Source organism: Bombyx mori, chromosome 15 (genome assembly GCF_030269925.1).
Source record: "Bombyx mori chromosome 15, ASM3026992v2".
In the NCBI taxonomy this organism is placed as follows: Eukaryota; Metazoa; Arthropoda; class Insecta; order Lepidoptera; family Bombycidae; genus Bombyx; species Bombyx mori.
Window position 1 is genome coordinate 1,921,779 of NC_085121.1, and position 20,583 is coordinate 1,942,361.

At 35.3% G+C, this 20,583-nt stretch overlaps 2 protein-coding genes and 1 long non-coding RNA gene across 9 annotated transcripts in view; 2 read left to right on the forward strand and 1 right to left on the reverse strand.

Moving 5' to 3' along the window:
- The first annotated feature begins 1,138 nt into the window (after positions 1-1,138).
- Positions 1,139-7,053, forward strand: LOC119629599 (uncharacterized). Its single transcript, XR_005245561.2, has 2 exons — positions 1,139-1,869; positions 6,471-7,053. It is a non-coding gene; the product is annotated as an uncharacterized LOC119629599 (long non-coding RNA).
- Positions 3,181-13,746, reverse strand: LOC732910 (phosphoribosylaminoimidazole carboxylase). 4 transcript variants are annotated; one of them, XM_062672349.1, is made up of 9 exons: positions 13,655-13,746; positions 9,590-9,859; positions 8,008-8,211; positions 6,572-6,829; positions 6,222-6,347; positions 6,059-6,144; positions 5,624-5,792; positions 5,332-5,549; positions 3,181-3,565 (listed from the first exon to the last, which is right to left on the reverse strand). In XM_062672349.1, the coding sequence occupies exons 2-9, from the start codon at positions 9,798-9,800 to the stop codon at positions 3,368-3,370; spliced, it is 1,470 nt and encodes a 489-aa protein (XP_062528333.1). In that variant the 5' UTR covers positions 9,801-9,859; positions 13,655-13,746; the 3' UTR covers positions 3,181-3,367.
- The window catches only part of LOC101744993 (amidophosphoribosyltransferase), a 31,508-nt gene continuing 20,402 nt past the window's right edge, over positions 9,478-20,583 (forward strand). The window contains exons 1-2 of one of the 4 annotated variants that reach the window (XM_062672408.1): positions 9,478-9,522; positions 20,216-20,385. In XM_062672408.1, coding sequence (XP_062528392.1) covers positions 20,223-20,385 — 163 coding nt within the window. In that variant the 5' untranslated portion in view covers positions 9,478-9,522; positions 20,216-20,222. Of the gene's footprint in view, positions 9,523-10,803; positions 11,036-14,759; positions 14,907-20,215; positions 20,386-20,583 lie in introns of those variants that run through there. The other 3 variants (XM_004928601.5, XM_062672409.1, XM_062672407.1) reach the window with 3 other exon arrangements.

The window sequence follows — 20,583 nt, forward strand, 5'->3', positions numbered from 1 at the left end:
ATTCAGCAAGGATACACCAATCTATAATGTCATTTATAATGGTGAAATTATAAATAAGGTTACCAGCAAAAAATTTTTGGGAATAATAATAGATCAGAAATTAAATTTTGAATCACATATTAATCATATTTCAAAAAATGCTTTAAGAGGTCTTAATGTTATGAAATGTCTTGCTGGAGTATCATGGGGTGCAGACCCCAAAATACTGTCTTTAATATACAAATCGATAGTCAGAAGTCATTTTGATTATAGCTCTCTTGCTTATTTAAATAGCCCACATGCAAATAAACTTGATATATTACAGAACAGAGCTTTGAGAATAATATCTGGTGCAATGTGCTCAACTCCCATAAGGGCCATGGAAGTTGAGACAAAAGTTATGCCATTAATCTTGAGAAGACTCTTACTTGCACACAGATACTGTCTCAAATTGTTATCTTCTAATAATATGCAAATAGTTAAAAAAATTGCACCATACCTAGACATCACCCCTCCTTCATTATTAACTGGAATAACCCTTCTTAACAAATATACACCACCGTTGTCCATAATATATCTGGAAATAGATAATAAGTATAAAAAGATCAGTAAACAGTCCCTTTGGCCATGTTACTCTAATAGTTATCACTCCATTTCATATCCAATAAATATAATCCCGAGTACAATTAATAGCAATTCTGATATGATTCAGTTCTTGTCACAAAACTATACATATTACACTATATATACTGATGGCAGCAAAGGGAATAACTATGTGCATGCAGCATTTTATGATTCAAAGGCTAGGTTTTCTCAAAGCTTTGTTTTGAATGAATCTTGTTCCATTTTTACTGCAGAGGCTTATGCTGTTTATCAAGCCTTACTGCGAATTACTGTGGTTAATAGCTGTACAAACTTTTTAATAATAACTGATTCCTTAAGCCTGCTAGAGAGTTTAAGTAATATATCTGTAAATTATAAAACTAATTACGTCTTGTATATTATAAAAGAGCTTTTGTATAAATATCATCATAAGAATGTAAATATAGCATTTATGTGGGTTCCTTCACATAGAGGCATAACGGGCAACGAAAAAGCTGACAAAGCTGCACGTGAGGCTATAAACAGTATTGACGTTACAGACTCATTACTCGTACCTTTCACTGACTATTTTCTAAATATTAAAGAAAATATTTACACTCTGTGGACGGAATTGTGGAAGAAAGATCAGGAAAACAAGGGAAAGTGGTATGGAAGTATCCAAGATAACCTGCCTGTTAAACCATGGTATGACAAATTGAAAACTAGTGAAAGTCGAGATTTCATCACAACAATAAACAGATTGAGATTTGGCCATAATACTGCGCCGTCACACCTAGCAAGACTTGGCATTGTTTCAAATAACCAATGTATACACTGTCAAGCAGAAGAAGGGACGATCCATCACATTATTTTCGATTGCCAAAGTTTCATAATTCAAAGACTTGTGCTGGCTAGTGAACTTAGTGATACCAATGCATTTAAGTGTGTCTCTTCCTCCCGCCCGCCGCCACTTAACTTTTTACTAAAAGATCCAACATCCTATAAACCAATTTATAATTACATAAAAAATACAATTCAAACAATTTAAATGACAAAATTTAGTGAAGTGAAGTGTAGTGACCCCAAAGCAATGAACATTTTCCAAATAAGATATGACCTAAAGGTCTCTGTCACCAGGTCATAAAATTAAAAAAAAAAAAAAAAAAAATACAATGATTCACAGACTAACAAATTAATTGTACTACGTAGGCAATACTTAAGTTTTAGCCATGTGCAATTAGATTCGCCTAGAGACAAGAGTGAAGTAATTTTAGGGATAGTATTAAACCAAGAAGTGAAATTATGTAGGTAGGTAGTAATTTGAGAAGTAGACGAAGAAGAAGTAGAATTAATTTGTTTTATTTTGTTTAAACCATGTTTACTTTTTAAGCAATGATAATAATCAACAATATACAGTATTTAATTATTAGAAAATCAAAGTTTAGTTCAATCCAAACATTGAACTCTGGTGTTCTCTTTTTTCTTTTTCCAAAAAAACTCGTATTTAGCGTGTCCAAAATCGAAAATGAGGATCCACAAGAAAAGTCGTGCCCATACATACTATGTTTATTCTTTGCTTGAGAGAAATATATATATTTAAAATCACTAAATCACGTCAGCTACTAAATCATTAAAATCTGAATCGAGAGTATTTATTTCGTTATAGTTTAATGTAATAGAGCATGAAGCGTTTTGGATATCATCACCTCTGCACGTTATTTAAACCTCTGAGTCGTCTATTATCAAAGGCGGCAATCTGTACATTTGGACAAAAAAATTTTATTGATATGTCAATACAGATTTATTTGAATATAATCGTCTCCTTCAAAGAATACGGTTCAAAACCTGCATTAAATAAAGGTTAATAGTTAACCTGTTATTTATCTAAGATGTCGTTCCGAAGAGTTTTGTGACTGCCAATGGAATACAAAGTCAATAATTCGTTTTTCTGATTTACCAATCATTGTCCAAAAGTCAGATTGCCGCCTTTGATAATAGTCGACTCCTCTATCTTAATACACATCTGCCTAAAAAATTTAGAAGCTCTGTATTACACTACATAACGATATTCTGGCTGAGCATTAACGCTGTTGTGTCTCCCATTGTAAGATCAAGTGAGCCATTAAGCCAGTCTGCCCAAAAACATAGTCACTATTCGAGAGCGCGCTTGGCTTGGTGTACCCGAAAAATCCTTCGAAATAAATATTAAATAGCAATAGAAGCGCTGACCATAATCGTTATGTGAGTCACTTTTCGCTGACGCGGGAAATATCCGTTAAATATATCTTCCCACCATTGGAGTGTATTAATGTTACATTACTTTATCGAGCAGATGAGGTCCTGGTTTGCCTACTAACTAAAAAGCCGGCAGTATTTCGCCAAGTAGTCTCCTTTCTCTATATTTATTGTGCTTTCAATCAGTGCGTGTAAATCTCATGTAGATCGAAAAGCAGTTTCAGTCCAACGTGTTGTGGAGTTTAAAATGTCTACTAGTTTTTAAGATTTTAATTGCGGATCGGAATGGAAAAATACAAATTTTTTCAACACACTGTATGAAAGCTCAGAATGGATCGATATGTCCATAAAATCCATAGTAAAGGTGATAATGACAATTACAACTTTACAAGATTTCTTTAATGAAATAAGTATAATATGGAATGTTCAACTTAAACAGACAACATTCATGATACTTATAAAACATTTCATTATTCTTGGTAAAAATATGATTGTTTTTTCTATTATTTATAGTACGACCGACTAATCTTGGCACTTGCATATTATTTTTCATTTTGTATTTTGTTATACATTAAGCTGTTTGGTTCCTGAGCTTCTTATCCGCTTGTCTTAGTGAATGTGCCATGTCAAGTTGTTTGGATCTAAGACGTCCCCACACTAAATAGTCCTGAAGGCCGATTATTTGAGCAGCCATTAGTGCAGCACTGTCAGGATAAATTACTGTAGCGCATCCTAATCCAGACGGTACGGAGAGGGACGACCAGATGTCCTAGAATTTAAAATAAACCTCGTTTATTTTATTGTAAGCTTACAGTATACATGATTAGTAGAATATTATTACAACTTGAATCAGTCAGCTGGAGACAAAAGATCGAGGTCTCAGTTATATTTCATAATGGCTCGCCATCTTTCCAACCACAAGCACTTTATTAATGCATGAATTGAGCAGGATACGAGCAGATTTACAAAATCACCGGTAGCCATGTTGTCGAGTAGAGAGATAACTGTGAGCAATTAAGCTTGCTTAAATGTCTTCACGTTTCATTTATTATTTTCATTAATTATCTATAGTAATATTATAAAGCTGAAGAGTTTTTTTTATTGCCCTTGTAGGCAGACGAGCGCACGGCCCACCTGATGGTGAGTGGTTACCGTCGTCCATGGACTTCAGCAATGCCAGAGGCAGAGTCAAGCCGCTGCCTACCGCTTAATACTATCCACAAGCCTCGTTTGAAGATTGATGGTACGTGGCAAAATAGACCTCTGGAAACGCACTGAGGATGACCGCAGTGGCTCCAGGTAGTATCCGTGGATCCGTGAGAATGGGATTATCGACAATCCCAACGGCCCTCTTCTGTATGAAGTCAAATGGAAGAAGCTGGTATTTGGGAGTCCCGGCCCAGAGATGGGAGCTGTACTCCACGCGAGGCCGGACTTGTGCTTTATAAAGCAAAAGTTGTTTGTTTGAACGTGCTTATCTCGGGAACTACTGGTCCGACTTGAAAAATTTTTTCATTGTCAGATAGCTCATTCATTGGGGAAGGCTATAGGCTATAACATTACGCTAAGACCAATAGGACCAATAGGACCAAGTGGAGCACCAATAAATAATGTTTCAAAATCGGGGTATTTTTCCCTTTTGAGAGCTTACGCTATATGTAGATATACGCCAAACGAACCATTCCACGCGGACGAAGTCGCGGGCAAAAACTAATGCACCATAATATGTTAACCATATCTTAGCTATAGTAGTCTGATTAATAAGTCTGAATAATATTTATATTCAGCGACTAGAAAGAGTCCAAAAAAAGTTTTTTAAGCATCTTTTATACCATTGTCGTCGCTTTAACTCTCCAGAACCGACAGAATTTGTCTCTCTAGTCGATCGCAGGCTACTGAGGGATCAAATGTTTTTATATAAAATAATAAATAACGAGATTGATTCTAGCTATCTTCTTTCCAAAATTTCATTTAAATGTAGTCGTATTTCCGCGCGTTCTAAACAGACCTTCCACATGTCCACGGCTAGAACGAAATATGCTTCTAACTCTTTTGTCCGTAGATCTTGTAGGTTGTATGATGCTAAGTTCTCTAATGCTGATATCTTTTACTTGTCACTTGTAGCATATAGAAAAGCTGTTTTGGAGTGTTTAAAGGGTGATTTGGCCCGATAAGTGTTGTAGTTTTATAGTGTGAGTTAATGTATAAAACGATATGTGCGTATTGTGTTGCTTTTGTTTTTTTGTAATTTGAATTTCTAAATTTTTCTTCTTGTTCACTGTCTACTTATATGTGATTTTGATTGTGGAAACATATTTGGTTATTGTTTTAGCTATTTTTTTTTAAATATTGTATGTTTTGTATTGTACTGTTTGTTTCCCAAATAAATAAATAAATAAATAAATAAATAAATAAATAAATATTTATGAATCAAATTTAATTTCAGTGGATTTGATGTTTTGATAAATTTTATGAAGCTTTATCATTTTAACTTAACTGTGAAGCCATGTGCAATGTGAATAACATTTTATTTACCTGTACAAGTTTATCGGAAGGAGGTGGGCAGTTGATGACAGGGTAGGAAGTGTTCCCAGAAAGAACGGGCCCGAGTCCGTTCGATCGTCCTGCTACAGCAATGAACACGAGAGCACCATGCGTATCTTCATATTGCTGCATAATGCGAAGGGTTTCTTCAGTGGCCTTGTGGGCTGATGTCACGCGAAGGTCGACATCCAGTCCAAGTTCACGGGCAGCTGTTTGCATAAAGGGTTCATTTAGTTTGTTCAAGGCGAAACAGTCGTCAAGGTTTTTAGAGTCAAAGAAATACCTTTAGCTATTTTCTGACAATGTTCTTGGTCGGCTGGTGAACCCATAAAGACGACAACTTTGTGGTGGATCGTCGGCTTCAAGAAATCAAGCTGGTCTTTCACCCAAGCAAAGTTGCGTTTGACTGTGTCTAGATCAGCTGCAGTCACCGTTGTGAGGTTCCGGTACACCTAATTATTTCATTAATACATTTTAGTTTCTTTTGATAATTAGATTATGAGATGACGGGATTTCATGCGAGGGAGATAACACCATTCGAAGCATAAATTAAGCGATTTACTTTTTCCAAAAGTCGATTGGTCGAATATTACAGATATTTATCTCCGGGCACTGCGCACACCTCTATTTTTGGTAATTATCAAAAATAAAAAAAACAATAAAAAAAGCAACAAAAAAAAACAAGAAATCCCTGTGTGAAAATTAATAAAAATAATACCTGTTTGTCAACCATTAATCTTTTATCACCGGAAGGCCACAATCTCCAAGAGTCAGAATCGATGACATCCGCCAATACAATGCTACCTGAAAATAGATAAACGGCGATTAGAATTATGTAAATATTAAATCAGAGCGGTAAAAATCAAAGGAAACCTGTCTACCTTCTGTATCGACTCCGAATTCTATTTTCATGTCAATAAGTGCGCAGTCACGCAGAGCCCAAGCTTTCTCCAAGATTTCAAATATTAGAATCGTAGCTTTTCTCATGTAGTCGACCTCGTCGCGACCTATTTAACGAAGCATAAAAATGTATATTTTTTACAAAATTGCAACACCACAAGGAAATCACAATTAGCGCACTTTTGACTTGTAGAGATGTTGTGTGAATAAAAATTTTGGATTTTTTTAAGGTAATGGAAAATAGCAAGGAAGAACAGTGATGTAACGAAATCTATTTTTTTTGTGAACATTATATACCTAAAACCGCAAACAAATGTAGTAAGTAACCCACCGATTAGAAGACCGTTATAATTGAATTTGGCTGAAATGATTTGCTCCTCTGACCATTGGGGATCGTGGTTTGCGTCATCCTTGAAGAACGTCTCTTGTTTTGGAGGAGTGAACCTGAAGCCTTCTGGTACACCAGGATTTCTTTTTAGGAAAGAGCCAGTTGCAAGGCGGCGGGTAACCCATTCAATGGGGATCATCTCACATTTTTTGGATAAGAACGCAGTTTCAGAGGCAATCTTAACGAAGGCAGTTTTGATTCCTGAAATGGTGATTATATTTGTAAGGTTCTAAGCATTCATCGCTACAGGGGGCAATAGGAGTGTAAGCAGAGCAACGTGGACTCTAAAACATTCCCTACACTCAAAATCACGCACGCACACAGATTATATTTTTAGAGTAAAAGATATACTAAATAAAAAAGATATACTATGTTCATGCTTCTGTAACAATTTAAAGGTGAGATTAAAAAAAGGTTCAACAATATATATTTTTTAATTTGTTCTATTAATAAAAAATCCATATCTTCATGTTTGTATTTGTAACTTTAACAAGGAAAAAAATAAAGCAATTAGTTTATCAAAAGTAATTAAAGTATTGAACCTACAATTTTCCATGCAACTTCAAGACATATTTCATAATAATCGTTATAGTAGTGTTATCAGTTATTGTTCGCACATAAGGTCAAAAACGAGTTCAAGATAATAAATAGGCATTGAATAGCGCAATACGAAATAGTGTTGTTATTGTTCATCGCTTTTTGACATCATTAATAGTATAATAACATCATTCGACATAATGCTTTTATTTTTGTAAACAATCGCATTACAAATTAATATTATTATGAAATGAACTGTTTCGCATTGTTTTTTTTTTAATGATTGAGTACCACGTTTTAACATATCTATCACGTTTTATTGTATCTTGGAATAAAAATACAGTAACATTACTGATGCTTACATCAATTTATAATTTTGTTATCCGCCTTGCATATTGTTAAGTAATTTTACATTATGAGTTAAACATCCTAATTCTAACTGATCTCATTATCAATTCGGCATCTATAACAACGTAAGAATATTTTAAGTTTTTTTATGCTTCGAGTTATTTTATCTTTAATGTTAAGTTTAGGTGGTAGCGATTGCCAGCGGCATAGGAAATTAGTTAATTACTAACTACAGGATCATTTTTTCTAGTAACTATCGGTCGTTAGTTTCTTCATTGAATTTAATAGTTTTATGTAAATTTAGAGCATTTAAAACATCGATTTTTGTATTTCAAGTATTATTTCTGAGCAATAAGTTAGGTATGATGTTCAGTCCGAAATACAACTGAATTCTTATTCAGATTAAATTATTACAATAAAAAAATGATAGTGACCTGTTGAGTATCACCGCTTGAGTAACTCAAATTTTTTCTCAATAAGAAAATTTTGCTCACCTGCAGACTTTAAGATTTCGAACACTTTTGCATTTGTCTGATTGGAAATAGCCGCCTTTCCCTCCAAATCGTGGGCTTTGACACCATCGCCTGCGGTGATTCTGTCCTTGTTAAGAAGCAAGCAGTACCCAGGTTGGTCCGGAACATCGAATACCTGTTTGGTCTTACCCTCAATGAGAAGTTTGCCCAATTTATATTGTCCAACTGAAAAATACCGTCAATGTATTACATTTCAGTATTTTTTTACAATGAGGTAGTAGATTATCACTATTTAATAGTAGCTTTGGAACTCTTGATAGTTGTACCTCAAATAACAGGCAAATAGAGACTTAGCCTGCATTTTATTTAAAAAAATGGCTAACAAAATAATATTGATAAAAAAAGGTAAAATACCTAATATAAATAAGGTAATAGCAATAAGTTGAACTTGGGTTCAATACCCATTTATAAATGCATATATAAACTAAAACGTGAATCGAAAAGCATGTCACGAATTTCATCTTTACTGTATTTGTGTTTACAAAAGCTGGTAAGATCAGAAGCAGGCGAGTGCTTGCATAAAGTGATTCTATCGGTATTGATTTTTAAGTTAGATAATTTGGTAGCTTGTACTTTTACATGGATATATGATATCTCTGATTTGTTCACTAATTCGTTTTATTTTTATTTTTTATTGCTTAGATATGTGGTCAAGCTCACAGCCCACCTGGTATTAAGTGGTTACTGGAGCCCATAGACATCTAAAACGTAAATGCCGTCACTCATCTTGAGAAATAAGTTCTAAGGTCTCAGGTATAGTTACAACGGCTGCCCCACCCTTCAAACCGAAACGCATTACTGCTCACGGCAGAAATTAGCAGGGCGGTGGTACATACCTACCCGAGGTCCTACCACCAGTAAATTAAATAGGCTATAGTAGATTAAATAGGCCACAAGAGGCAATATCATACAATTTTATCTGTTAATATCATTAAGACGTTTATGCTCAACCTAAATAGGAGACGTGAACGTAATCTAAAATATATTAAAATCTTAATGGAAAAAATCTAAAAAATTTTGAGAGCCCTATAATCTTTGTCGAATAAAAGGTTTACATCTATGGTGTATTGTCTATGGGCAAATTATGTAGGTAGGTAGGTACCAACCTATGTACCTACCTAAATACTTTAATAACTAATACTAAATTACTACTACTAAATTTAACTTTATTGCGCACGGTACATATAATTTAAACATACATAATCCACTTTTAAACTAAGAACGGTAAAAATACAACTTTGAGTAAAAACTGGCATAAAGTTAAAACTATTGCCATAAAAAAAAACTTTGAGCAGGTATGTAAACGAAAAAAATAAAAAAATTGGCTAAGTAATTTCAATTCAAGGTTGCACAAGTCTGACGTTTTCAAAACGCCTTCTCAATAAAAAATATTTTAAATTACATTATACGAACAAGAAATGAAGTCTTTTAGTAGCAAACATACAAATCTAATTCATGTATTCTTAATTTAGTCGGGTATGTACGTATCTTAACTAAATTTTCAAACAAACTTGTCATTGATAATAATATGACGGAAACGTACCTTGTTTAGGATGAGACATTTTTGCAATTTTCGAGCGCAAGTAGGAATGAAGCGAGCTTCCAATACGGTGGGGATCGCGCGACGAATGTATGTAGCAATGAGGGCCTTTTATAAATTGTAGATTACCAGCAAAGGAGCAACAGTTAAAGTAGTACCACGTGCTCGAACTTCGCTCAACAACGCCGACGAGTTTTGTTTGATTTGATAACATCGACTATAGCGTAGCCGACTGATCTTGATATTGGTTGTAAATCAATTAAGTCATCATACCTATTTGGAAAACTATCAAAACTAGCATATTCATTTTAAAATAATACTGATTTTAATATATTGATAATCATTTTAATATTGAGACAAGTTCTATCATGTGTAGAGAAGGGACATCGGGTATGTCAGGACACTTTTGATCAGTTCATGCTTAATATTTGAGTTTTTTCTTTTTTTTTATTGCTTAGATGGTTGGACGAGCTCACAGCCCACCTGGTGTTAAGTGGTTACTGGAGCCCATAGACATCTACAACGTAGACGCGTCACCCACCTTGAGATACAAGTTCTAAAGTCTCAGTATAGTTACAACGGCTGCCCCACCCTTCAAACCGAAACGCATTACTGCTTCACGGCAGAAATAGATAGGGCGGTGGTACCTACCCGCGCGGACTCACAAGTGGTCCTACCACCAGTAATTACGCAAATTATAATTTTGCGGGTTTGATTTTTATTACACGATGTTATTCCTTCACCGTGGAAGTCAATCGTGAACATTTGTTGAGTAGGTACGTATTTCATTAGAAAAATTGGTACCCGCCTGTGGGATTCGAACACCGTTGCATCGCTTCAACACGAATGCACCGGACGTGTTATCCTTTAGGCCACGAAGACCTACTCAGCGAGGATAGAATAAATTTTGTAGAATTTTACCTTATGGTAAAAAGCTAATCATTAAGAAAGTAGTAATTATTTTGAAAGATTAGGAGGAGGATAAGAACTGTGAATTTGTTTCGAGCCCGGCCTGTCGCCAGCCGCACCTCGAAAAGAAAAAAGCGTGGGCTAGATGAATTACTGAAAGAAAACATTCCAGAAAGGTGAATTAGTTAATTTTGCTTCCTTAAAGAGAACAATTCATCGCCAACGAATCATTTACAAGTTACAATATACTCGTGTGAACAGATCTCTAGTTAGTTGAAAAAGTATCAATACTGCTATATCGTTGTATTTTTCCGGTCACCCGTCTCAGTCATACAAATCTTATTCCATTATGTCCTATTTCACTCAACATTTAAACGTCAATTCAAAATAAAACACGGGCACAGTACGACGTTAGCTATTCGTTAAAATTAATTCTTGCCTGATAGACAACTTGTGACTTCTGTCTCGCAATTCTTGTTTAGAGTCAAACAGGACTTATTTGTTTGTGAGATATTTATTCCGCCCCACCACAATTCCTAGGTAAGTGCATCTAATTAAATAATAATAAGTAAACTTCAAGTTGACATTAAATTAAGTTTGATCTCCAATTTTAAACCATTCAAATATGTAGTCGCTCTTTAGTTTCTTTATTTCTCGCAACAAAAATTGGTCTGAATATCACACAATTCAGAAAAAAACTAAACCTAGACGTCGCGTAAATGTTTTCTTCTGTAGTTTTTCGGTAAAGACATGTTGCATCAATTATATCATGCCATGCACAAAAAGTTATGAAACTTATGTCAAACTCACGTTTCTTACAGTTAGGTTAAGTCATGTGGTATGTAATAACAAAACTAAACAAACTTTGTTATTGTGATTGTCTACATGTCTGATAGCACATTTTTAAATTTATTTCAGTTGCAAAATGTATTTAATTTATTTTATGTAAGGAATAGAAAAATAACCGAAGACGAATATTTATTCATAAAAGTAAAACAAAAAAAGTTAAATATCCAAAAGTTAATATATATTGTTAAATAGCATGATTCAAATGATGAGATCTTTACCTTATATCAAAAGAGAAGAGTTAAGTTTAAAATAGTCAAGAAAGTAAATAAATCACTCCCAAAAAACAGACTCATAAAAAAACCTTATACTGACTAACAGTGTTCATCATTGTTGGATTTTAAAGTATTACATAAATTGAAAAATGCAGCATCAAATGTTGACTTAATACTTAAATAATTTTAAAATACAAAATCTACTTATGTGTCTATTACATAAAATTTTAAACATTAGCAGAATTTCTACATTTGAAAACAAGGAAAGGTGATATGTGAATATTTTTAATAATTGTCCATTACATTTCTGCCAAAAATGAGTTTTCCCATTAATTTCATCATTAAAATAAACATTGTACCTACTTCAATGATTTTATTTATTCTTACTACCGGTAACTCAAAATGCACCATTGGCTGTTGATGTTATCAACAACATGCAATATTGAAAGGAAACTGCTAATTTTCTGCACCGTGCGCACACTTCATGTTCTGTAGTTAGGTACACAAAGCCCGTTATTCCCCTAATTGCAATCTCTTACTTTGACAGTCACAGTCACACGGCTGACCCGGCAGTGCAGCATGTTCGAGCTTTTTAATTTGATTCAAATTTGGATAATGCTCTTGTCACAATTATTTTTGTTTCATGCAAAAGAAGTTAGTTTCTGTCACAGACTTGGCTTATTATGCCTTTGATTTTAAAATGTTTATTATCATTGTTTAAAGCCCCTTGTGTCGATTAGTATCACAAACTGGAGACAGTAGTGCAAAATGAATTTTACTTATGTAGGTGTGTGGCAGAATTAATTTAAATCTTGCAATAAAATTGAATACTTTAAAAAGTCACGATCGCTATCTATTGATCTATTCAGAACAATATTTGATGTAAAATGTTGTTTGTTAGTATTTAGATACTAACAATATTTTATATCAAATAGTTTAGACCGCAAAGACTGTTCAATGTATAGTTGATTCATAAAAAACGGTATATTCATAACATCATATAATAATTTCATAATCAGAGCCAAATCAATTTTAAAATTACGAGCCTGTGAATAAAATTCGCATTTCAATATCTCTTTAAGATGGTTTAATTAAGTCTTATTGATATCAGAGGTCACGAAAGTTACATAATCAGTAATATGAATAATGGGCAAGGCAATTTTATTATAAGTTGTGTAATAACCGAATTATCTAAAGGTAGAAATCTAAATAATGTAGAGCCGCAAAAACAAACGGTCAGACATGTTTTTGCGAAATTAACTAACGTAATTTGGCCAATAGGCTTGTAATTGTTTTTGAAGCTTTGTTCAGTGCTTTAGGCTTAGATTTTTTATAAATTGTCAATGGTTTAAAATCTGTACTGGTGACATGGAATGTTATTAGTATTTATACCAACATTTACCTTAACCACACACACAGTTAGTTTAGTCAGAACGAATTGTAATCCGCAAGAACGCAGCGTAGGTGTAAACCTCATTAAGAAAACTTGTCGTGTTTTTTAGCTTCAAAAAAAAAAACTTGAATGTAATTATAGTGGAGCAACGAAGACTAAATAAAATCTAGGCAGAGATCTAACTACTTTGTACATTGACGTCAACGTCCAGGAGTGCGTTATATTTCTTGTTTCTATTTCTTAGTCCCCACAACAAATTAGAACATATGGTTTATCTTCGAATCTGAATATTGACATACTAAATTAAGTTTCATTATACAATTCACTAAGACTTTCAGTTATAATAAACATCGCGTTAGTCAAATAACCGGTTGCAAATCCAAATATTGATGATCCCTACCTCCTAAGCTGGTATTCTCTAACGGGTATAAACTCTTCAAGAAGTCTTTGGTGATCTTATTCAGATTATTTCCATTAACTGAACTTTAGATAGGCCGTCCCTATCAAATATTATTACTGTATTGATTTTGCGTGCTTCGGATGCTATTAAAAAACCCCAATCGTATTTCTTTCACCATCGAAATAATTAGTGAATATATTGTGTTATGCGGTCACGAAGCGTCTTAAGCATTAGGCCCCAGAGACATCGCCCTTTTGTTTTTCCTTCATATTCGTGTTTTAGAGTACCTTTTATTATGCAATTACTATCGTTCATCTTATGAGAGGAAGTTTTATCAATTAATAACAATAGTTAATGATTATAACGTTATTGGCCCAGTTTGCTTGGCCCTACTGTCAATAGGTCTCCGGCACACAGATATTTATATTGATATAAGTTGAACGATAGTAGAAAATTAATTACGTCAGTAATCTATCCAAATGAAACGCAATCAGTATGGTAATTGAAATTGAAATAGATCTTGATTGTAAGTTGAACAAAGCTCACACGAACAAAAACGTCTTTGCATCTTGGGCCGTCTACCTAAAACTGCTATGTCTAAAGGGGCATAATATAAATATATCCGGATATTTATAGCCTTTGTTTAGGGAGAAATTATGTACTTCACATTTAGATTAGCCGTTTCGGAAATAAACTCGAAAAAAAATAACTTTTATTAGGTTTTTTTTACCCTACCTATGCTGATAGCCTTGAGAGGCTATTTTAGCTTCGCCCTAACATGTAGGTGAGCTCACGGGGCTTAAACCGGAGTGTTGCTAACACTGGTCCTAGCAAGAGCCGTGCTTCGCAGAATCTACTACCGGATCGGAAACGTGACCCACTGAGAAGATCCGGCGAGAAACTCAAAGGGTTGTGTCTATGGGTTAGTTCGCTCGTCGAGCCCTTCGTCGCAAACGACGGGTTCGACGAGGGCGTTGACCGGTTATTAGGATGGTTAACAACAATAGTTTAGTTTCAAAAATACTACTAAATAGACTAAATATAGTAAGTATCAAAGAAAACAATAGTGATGTATTAAAGAATTATGTGTGATGAATTCTAAATTACATATTATAATAAATAATGAGTCGGCTCATCGTTATCTGTTATAAGTAATTTTGTGATTAAATATATATTTTTTTTAAATCGGCGTCCTATTTCTTGTCCACACGAAATGAACTCAAACGATTTCATCATCGTATCGAGATTTGAGATAGTCTGATGTAAGCAAACGTTGCCTCATGCCGAACGAATTTGAAACCTATTGTAGGTAATGTCTTAAAATTGACGTCAAGCAATAAATTGACCTAGTAAATTAAACTTAGTCAACCGTAAAACGCTGAAAACAACTGTACAAATGTGTTCATTTACATCCTCAATATTTTTGTGTTAAAGAAGTAAGGTTACAGTGGACGAATTTAAAAAAAAAAGATCGCTTTTTTGTGAATTGTTTCTGAATTAAATAAAAACTGGTCCAAGGTTGGTGAAAGTGGAATGAAAAGACTCAAGGAATGGGAAGTAGGTATTGGAAACAAAATAAATGGTGGTTTTTTTAAACACATTTTTCTGAACTATGGAACTATATACATATATGGAAGGCAGCAACATGACGGTGTCCTGGTCTGTCTGTCGTAACTGAATCTTCCAACGTAATATTATTGAGATTCTTTCTAGATTATAAAGATCGGCGATTAACTTGATTTTATTAATGAACTAAAAATGACTTCGGGTGGCTACTAAGGCGTGTATTATAACTTTATTTACTTATTTTATCATCAGTTATGGAAATACGTACGAGACTGTTACATTAATGTTGATAAATAAGTAATTCTTATTTGAATGGTATTGAATTATCGTTTGAAAACATGGGAAACGTACCATGGAAAAATCGAAATAATAACTTATTCGTTATGGCCAACCAATCGATAAAGATAAATTAAGAGTAAAATTTCTTTACAGTGACTTAGTTTATTGTATTAGTATGACCAGGAAGGAGAAATTGGGGAAAGAAGCAGAAATTGGTCCAAAGGATAAGGCGTCCGATGCATTCGTATCTTGCACCGGTGTTCGAATCCCGCGGGCGGGTACCAATTTTTCCAATGAAATACGTATTGAACAAATGTTCACGATTGACTTCCACGGTGAAGGAATAACATCGTGTAATAAAAATCAAACGCGTAAAATTATAATTTGCGTAATTACTGGTGGTAGGACCTCTTATGAGTCCGCACAGGTAGGTACCATCACCCCGACTATTTCTGCCGTGAAGCAATAATGCGTTTCGGCTTGTAGGGTGGGGCAGCCGTTGTAACTATACTGAGACCTTAGAACTTATATCTCAAGGTGGGTGGCGTATTTACGTTGTAGATGTCTATGGGCTCTAGTAACCACTTAACACCAGGTGGGCTGTGAGCTCGTCCACCCATTTAACCAATAAAAAAAATCAAACCTGTTTTTCAATGTTTATTGCACGCCAAAAATTGACTAACAGGCAGTTATTTCGGACAACCATTTTTATTTAGAAAGATTCTATTCTAAAATTAAGTCTTCTTCTTCTTTTTCTCCACCTTATCCCACTAGGTGGGGTCGGCACAGCTAATTTTTCTCTTCCATTATCTTCTATCAGCCGTCATCTCAACACTCACTCCTCTCTCTCTCATATCGTCATTCACACACTCCATCCATGTCTTCTTCGGTCGACCTCTTCCTCCTCTACCTTGCACTACCATTTCCATACATCTCCATTCTAAAATTAAGTAAATTCTGAAATAAAGTTTACTTATTAGAAATAGTTGAAAATTAATTTTAGGCCTGTATGACTTTCTTACATTCTTACAGAGAAAGATCGAACATTCCAACGCCTAAACATGTATACACTTACGATTAACCACGACAAAGGGTTGCTGTACAACCCGCTAACATCGTAGATACGACTGTTTCATAAGAGCAATTTAACAACATTCTCTTTCTGCTGGTAGGTTGAGCCTATTGTTGCGTTGAAGCAATAATGCGTTTCGGTTTGAAAGGTGGGGCCGCCGTTGTACTGTATAAAAACTAAGACTTAGAACTCATGTCTGAAGGTGGGTGATGGCATTAACGTTGTTAGTGTCTCTGGGCTCTAGGTGGGCCGCGAGCTCGTCGTCATTTCGTGATGCTAGAATTCGAGACTGCTGTTTTTCGAACACACCTTGTATAAATTGGCTACTGTCAATAATTGTTTATTAAATCTAAAAATATAAGAAAACTTCCCCTCCACGGTGTTTACCGAGCGCTATCACATGTTCTTTTTCAAACAAGTCTTGTGGAGTGTGCTTAACGGTAGGCAGCGACTTGGCTTTACCCCTGGCATCGCTAAAGTCTATGGGCGACAGTAACCACTCACTATCAGGTGGGCCGTATGCTCATCTGCCTGCAAGGGCAATAAAAAAAAATCATAGTATAACGCACACTATGAACTTTATTTGATTGCCTTAGATTTATGAACGTAGTCTATCTAGTGTTAGAGTGACGGGAGAGATGTGCCCCGCACTAAACGCTTCACTTTCGCCCCTTTGCCTTTTCATGAGCTCTGTCTCATGCGAGGTTTGGATGCTGGTTGTTGAGCGATTGGAGGCAATCGGTTCGACTCCGACATGCCCCGCCCTCCACGGAAGTCCGGCGATTTCCTCCTGACAAAAAAAAGTCTATCAGGTTGAAGTCTACTGTTTCTGTCTCAACCTTCAAGCCATTCCTTCGCGGTGGAAATGTCAGGGCATATCTTTGCAATTCCCTAACGACTTTGTTGTTTTTTTTATTAAACTATCAGTAATGATGTAAGATCATGCCTTTAGCCCATAAACTATCTTGAAATGTTGTCCATTAAAGTACAAACAGCAATTAGCGACGTAAACACGGCCATAAAGAATTATATATATAAAAAAAAATACATTTTCTTCAACTAAATATAGAACAACTGTCAATATCCTATGATGATTGTTATGACATTAATAATTATGGACTTCTTGTTAATTTCCAATAACTTTATCGTTGTACTGGTTATATTTCGACCCCTTGTTGTGGAAATCTACCCAAACGCGGCGTCGTGTCAACAGTTATCTGACCCCCTGCGGTCTCAGTGACGACACAGCTGGACGTACTTGCTAAATCGCAATCGAAACTTGTCATGTTTTGTTTTTTTTACAAACGTATCGTACATTTTATAGGGCGTTTCGTGTCATTACGCACGTAAGATAAGATAAAAACGTCAAAATATTTTCGAACTGTTTTTTAATTATTATTATTATCAAGAAATTGACCCCCGATATTGGGTGGGCTGATGCAGTCGCTATGACCGTATTGGAACGTTGATTTGAATAAATGTAGATAAAAGTTACAATGAGTTTTAAGATTTGAATGAGAATTTTTATCAGTGAAAAGATCATTCAGAATTATTACGATAGGTGCGTTCACCAGTTGCCCACAGGTATAAGAGCTCACGGCTCATTTGGCTTAAGTGGCTACGTACTCTGACATACACAATATAAGATGAAGGTTGCCATAAGGAAGATTTATTTAACACACAAGTACCGGCAGTGTCACCGCTCTCGTCGAACTTGTCGAATGCGACGAAGGGTTCGACGTGCAAGTTAACTCGAAGAAACAACCCACTGTGTTCTTCGCAGTGGATCGCGATTTTCATCCGGTGGTAGATTCTGCGAAGCACTGCTCCTGCTAGGGCAGATGTCAGCAAAGTGCCTCATACTAAACCCGTGAGCTCGTCTACACAGCCTGAAGCCATAATAGCTCCTCGAGGCCACTGGCAGTGGGTAGGAAAACAAAAACTTAGAGACAAGAAAGAGGTCGTAGTTCAATTATTGAAATAGCAGTTTTTTTATTATATTTTTTTTATTTTTATTGCTTAGCTGGGTGGACGAGCTCACAGCCCACCTGGTGTTAAGTGGTTACTGGAGCCCATAGACATCCACAACGTAAATGCGCCACCCACCTTGAGATACAAGTTCTAAAGTCTCAAGTATAGTTACTCAAGTATAGATGTCATCTACTCTTTAACCTGGAGCTTGTTTCTTTTTCCGTCGGTTGCGATCTTTGTCAGTCGGGATTACAATACGCATTAGGTACCTTTAGTAAAAAAGGTACGATTTATTTCTTCTGTCACAAAAACACTTTTACGTTTTGAAATTTAGTCCATTGAAATATTAGATTTTTTAGGCCTTACCTTGCGTTTTTTAGAGGACGCAATTCGCAATTTAATTCGTACTTATTCTTTTCGCGCTCACAGACGCCATCTTGTTATTTGTCGACATTTGAATATTGTGATGATTGATTTGTTGATGTTGATTTGAATGATTGTACCTAATAATCATAAAGTCAAATCAAAATAAACGCGAATTTAAGTCGTAAAACAAGTTTTAATGACATCGTCGACTCTGGAATATCGAAGAAAATAATTTATTCGACTGTATTCTTCAAATTCCTACAATCTATACTTTTGATTATAGTAGGTGTAATTTATCAACAAATTAATAAAACAATACAGTTCTATTTTCCTGGCAGTATAACGTGCTGTGGCACCAAACAGGTCGGAATTTCATTGACTTATTAACACAATCTTAATGAGTTTTGTAACGAGCCTGAATTTCCACGGAAAAATACCTCTAATAAATAATGTCATTAATAGGTCGGGTGATTAGTGACAACGTCTTGTGGATCCCGAAAATATTAAGTTACGCCGTCATCGACAATGTTCTGACAACAATTTTTAAAAGAGCTGTGTGTTCAGTACGTTTCTTTTAACTTTTAATAATTGTTAGTTAACACATAAAGCTGCTGTATTATAATAGCTATAAAATAAGAGCTACTGTCAAAACGTTTTAGAAGTGAAAGGAAGTGGATTATAGGATGAATCTCTGAATTATTAATGTATAGACTAATAGTTGTTTTCCCGAAAACGAATCACGTTTGCCTTCACCGTGGAAGTCAATCGTGAACATTTGTTAAGTACGTATTTCATTAGAAAAATTGGTACCCGCCTGCGGGATTCGAACACCGGTGCATCGCTCCAAACGAATGCACCGGACGTCCTATCCTTTAGGCCACGACCAATTGTAAAGATACCACCACCCTGCCTATTTCTGCCGTGAAGTAGTAATGCGTTTCGGTTAGAAGGGCGGGGCAGCCGTTGTAACTATACTTGAGACCTTAGAACTTATATCTCAAGGTAGGTGGCGCATTTTTTCTTATTGCTTAGATGGGTGGACGATCTTACAGCCCACCTGTGTTAAGTGGTTACTGGAGCCCATAGACATCTACTACGTAAATAGGCCACCCACCTTAAGATGTAAGTTCTAAGGTCTCAGTATAGTTACAACGGCTGCCCCACCCTTCAAACCGAAACGCATTACTGCTTCACGGCCGAAATAGGCTGGCTGGTGGTACCTACCCGCGCGGACTCACAACCAGTAAAAATGTATCTTCTATCTATATATACATATATATATAAATGAATTGTTGTTCGTTAGTATCGCTAAAACTCGAGAACGGTTGGACCGATTTGGCTAATTTTGATCTTGAATTATTTGTGGAAATCCAGAGAAGGTTTAAAAGGTAGATAAATATGAAAATGCCCGGATTTAAATAAAAATAACAATTTTGTTTTTCCTTTGATGTGTCCCACCCGTAGGACGGTTTCCTTTTGTTTGTCTTATGTTTATTTTATACAAAAGTTTAGGTCTTTTATTTATTTATTGAGGCACTAAGAAGTCTGCCGGGTCAGCTAGTATTTTATACTAAATATATATTATAAAGTTATCTTGTATATTTGTGGACAGGTGTAACATGGACGGTCCCGCAGGACCATCTCCATGTCAAAATGAACAGAGGATGAACAGCGAAGCGATGAAGAGGCTCGGGGCTGACGACTCCGGTTGTCATTGTGACAGGACGCAGCCCGAGGTCAAGATTAAGAGCAAACGATACGGAAGAGGCGCTGTTGAATCAGGTAACTATTTGCTCCCTGTATTGCGATACCGTCATAGATGATTTTCATCGGCTTTAAACTGGTTTGCAAAGACCGGATGAATAGTTTGGATGTAATTTAGAGGATTGATGACTATCATATTCGATAACGTAAATAAATTGTCATTAATACGATTTATCAATTAAAAATTTACTTAGAACTTCATTTGTAAATTTCATT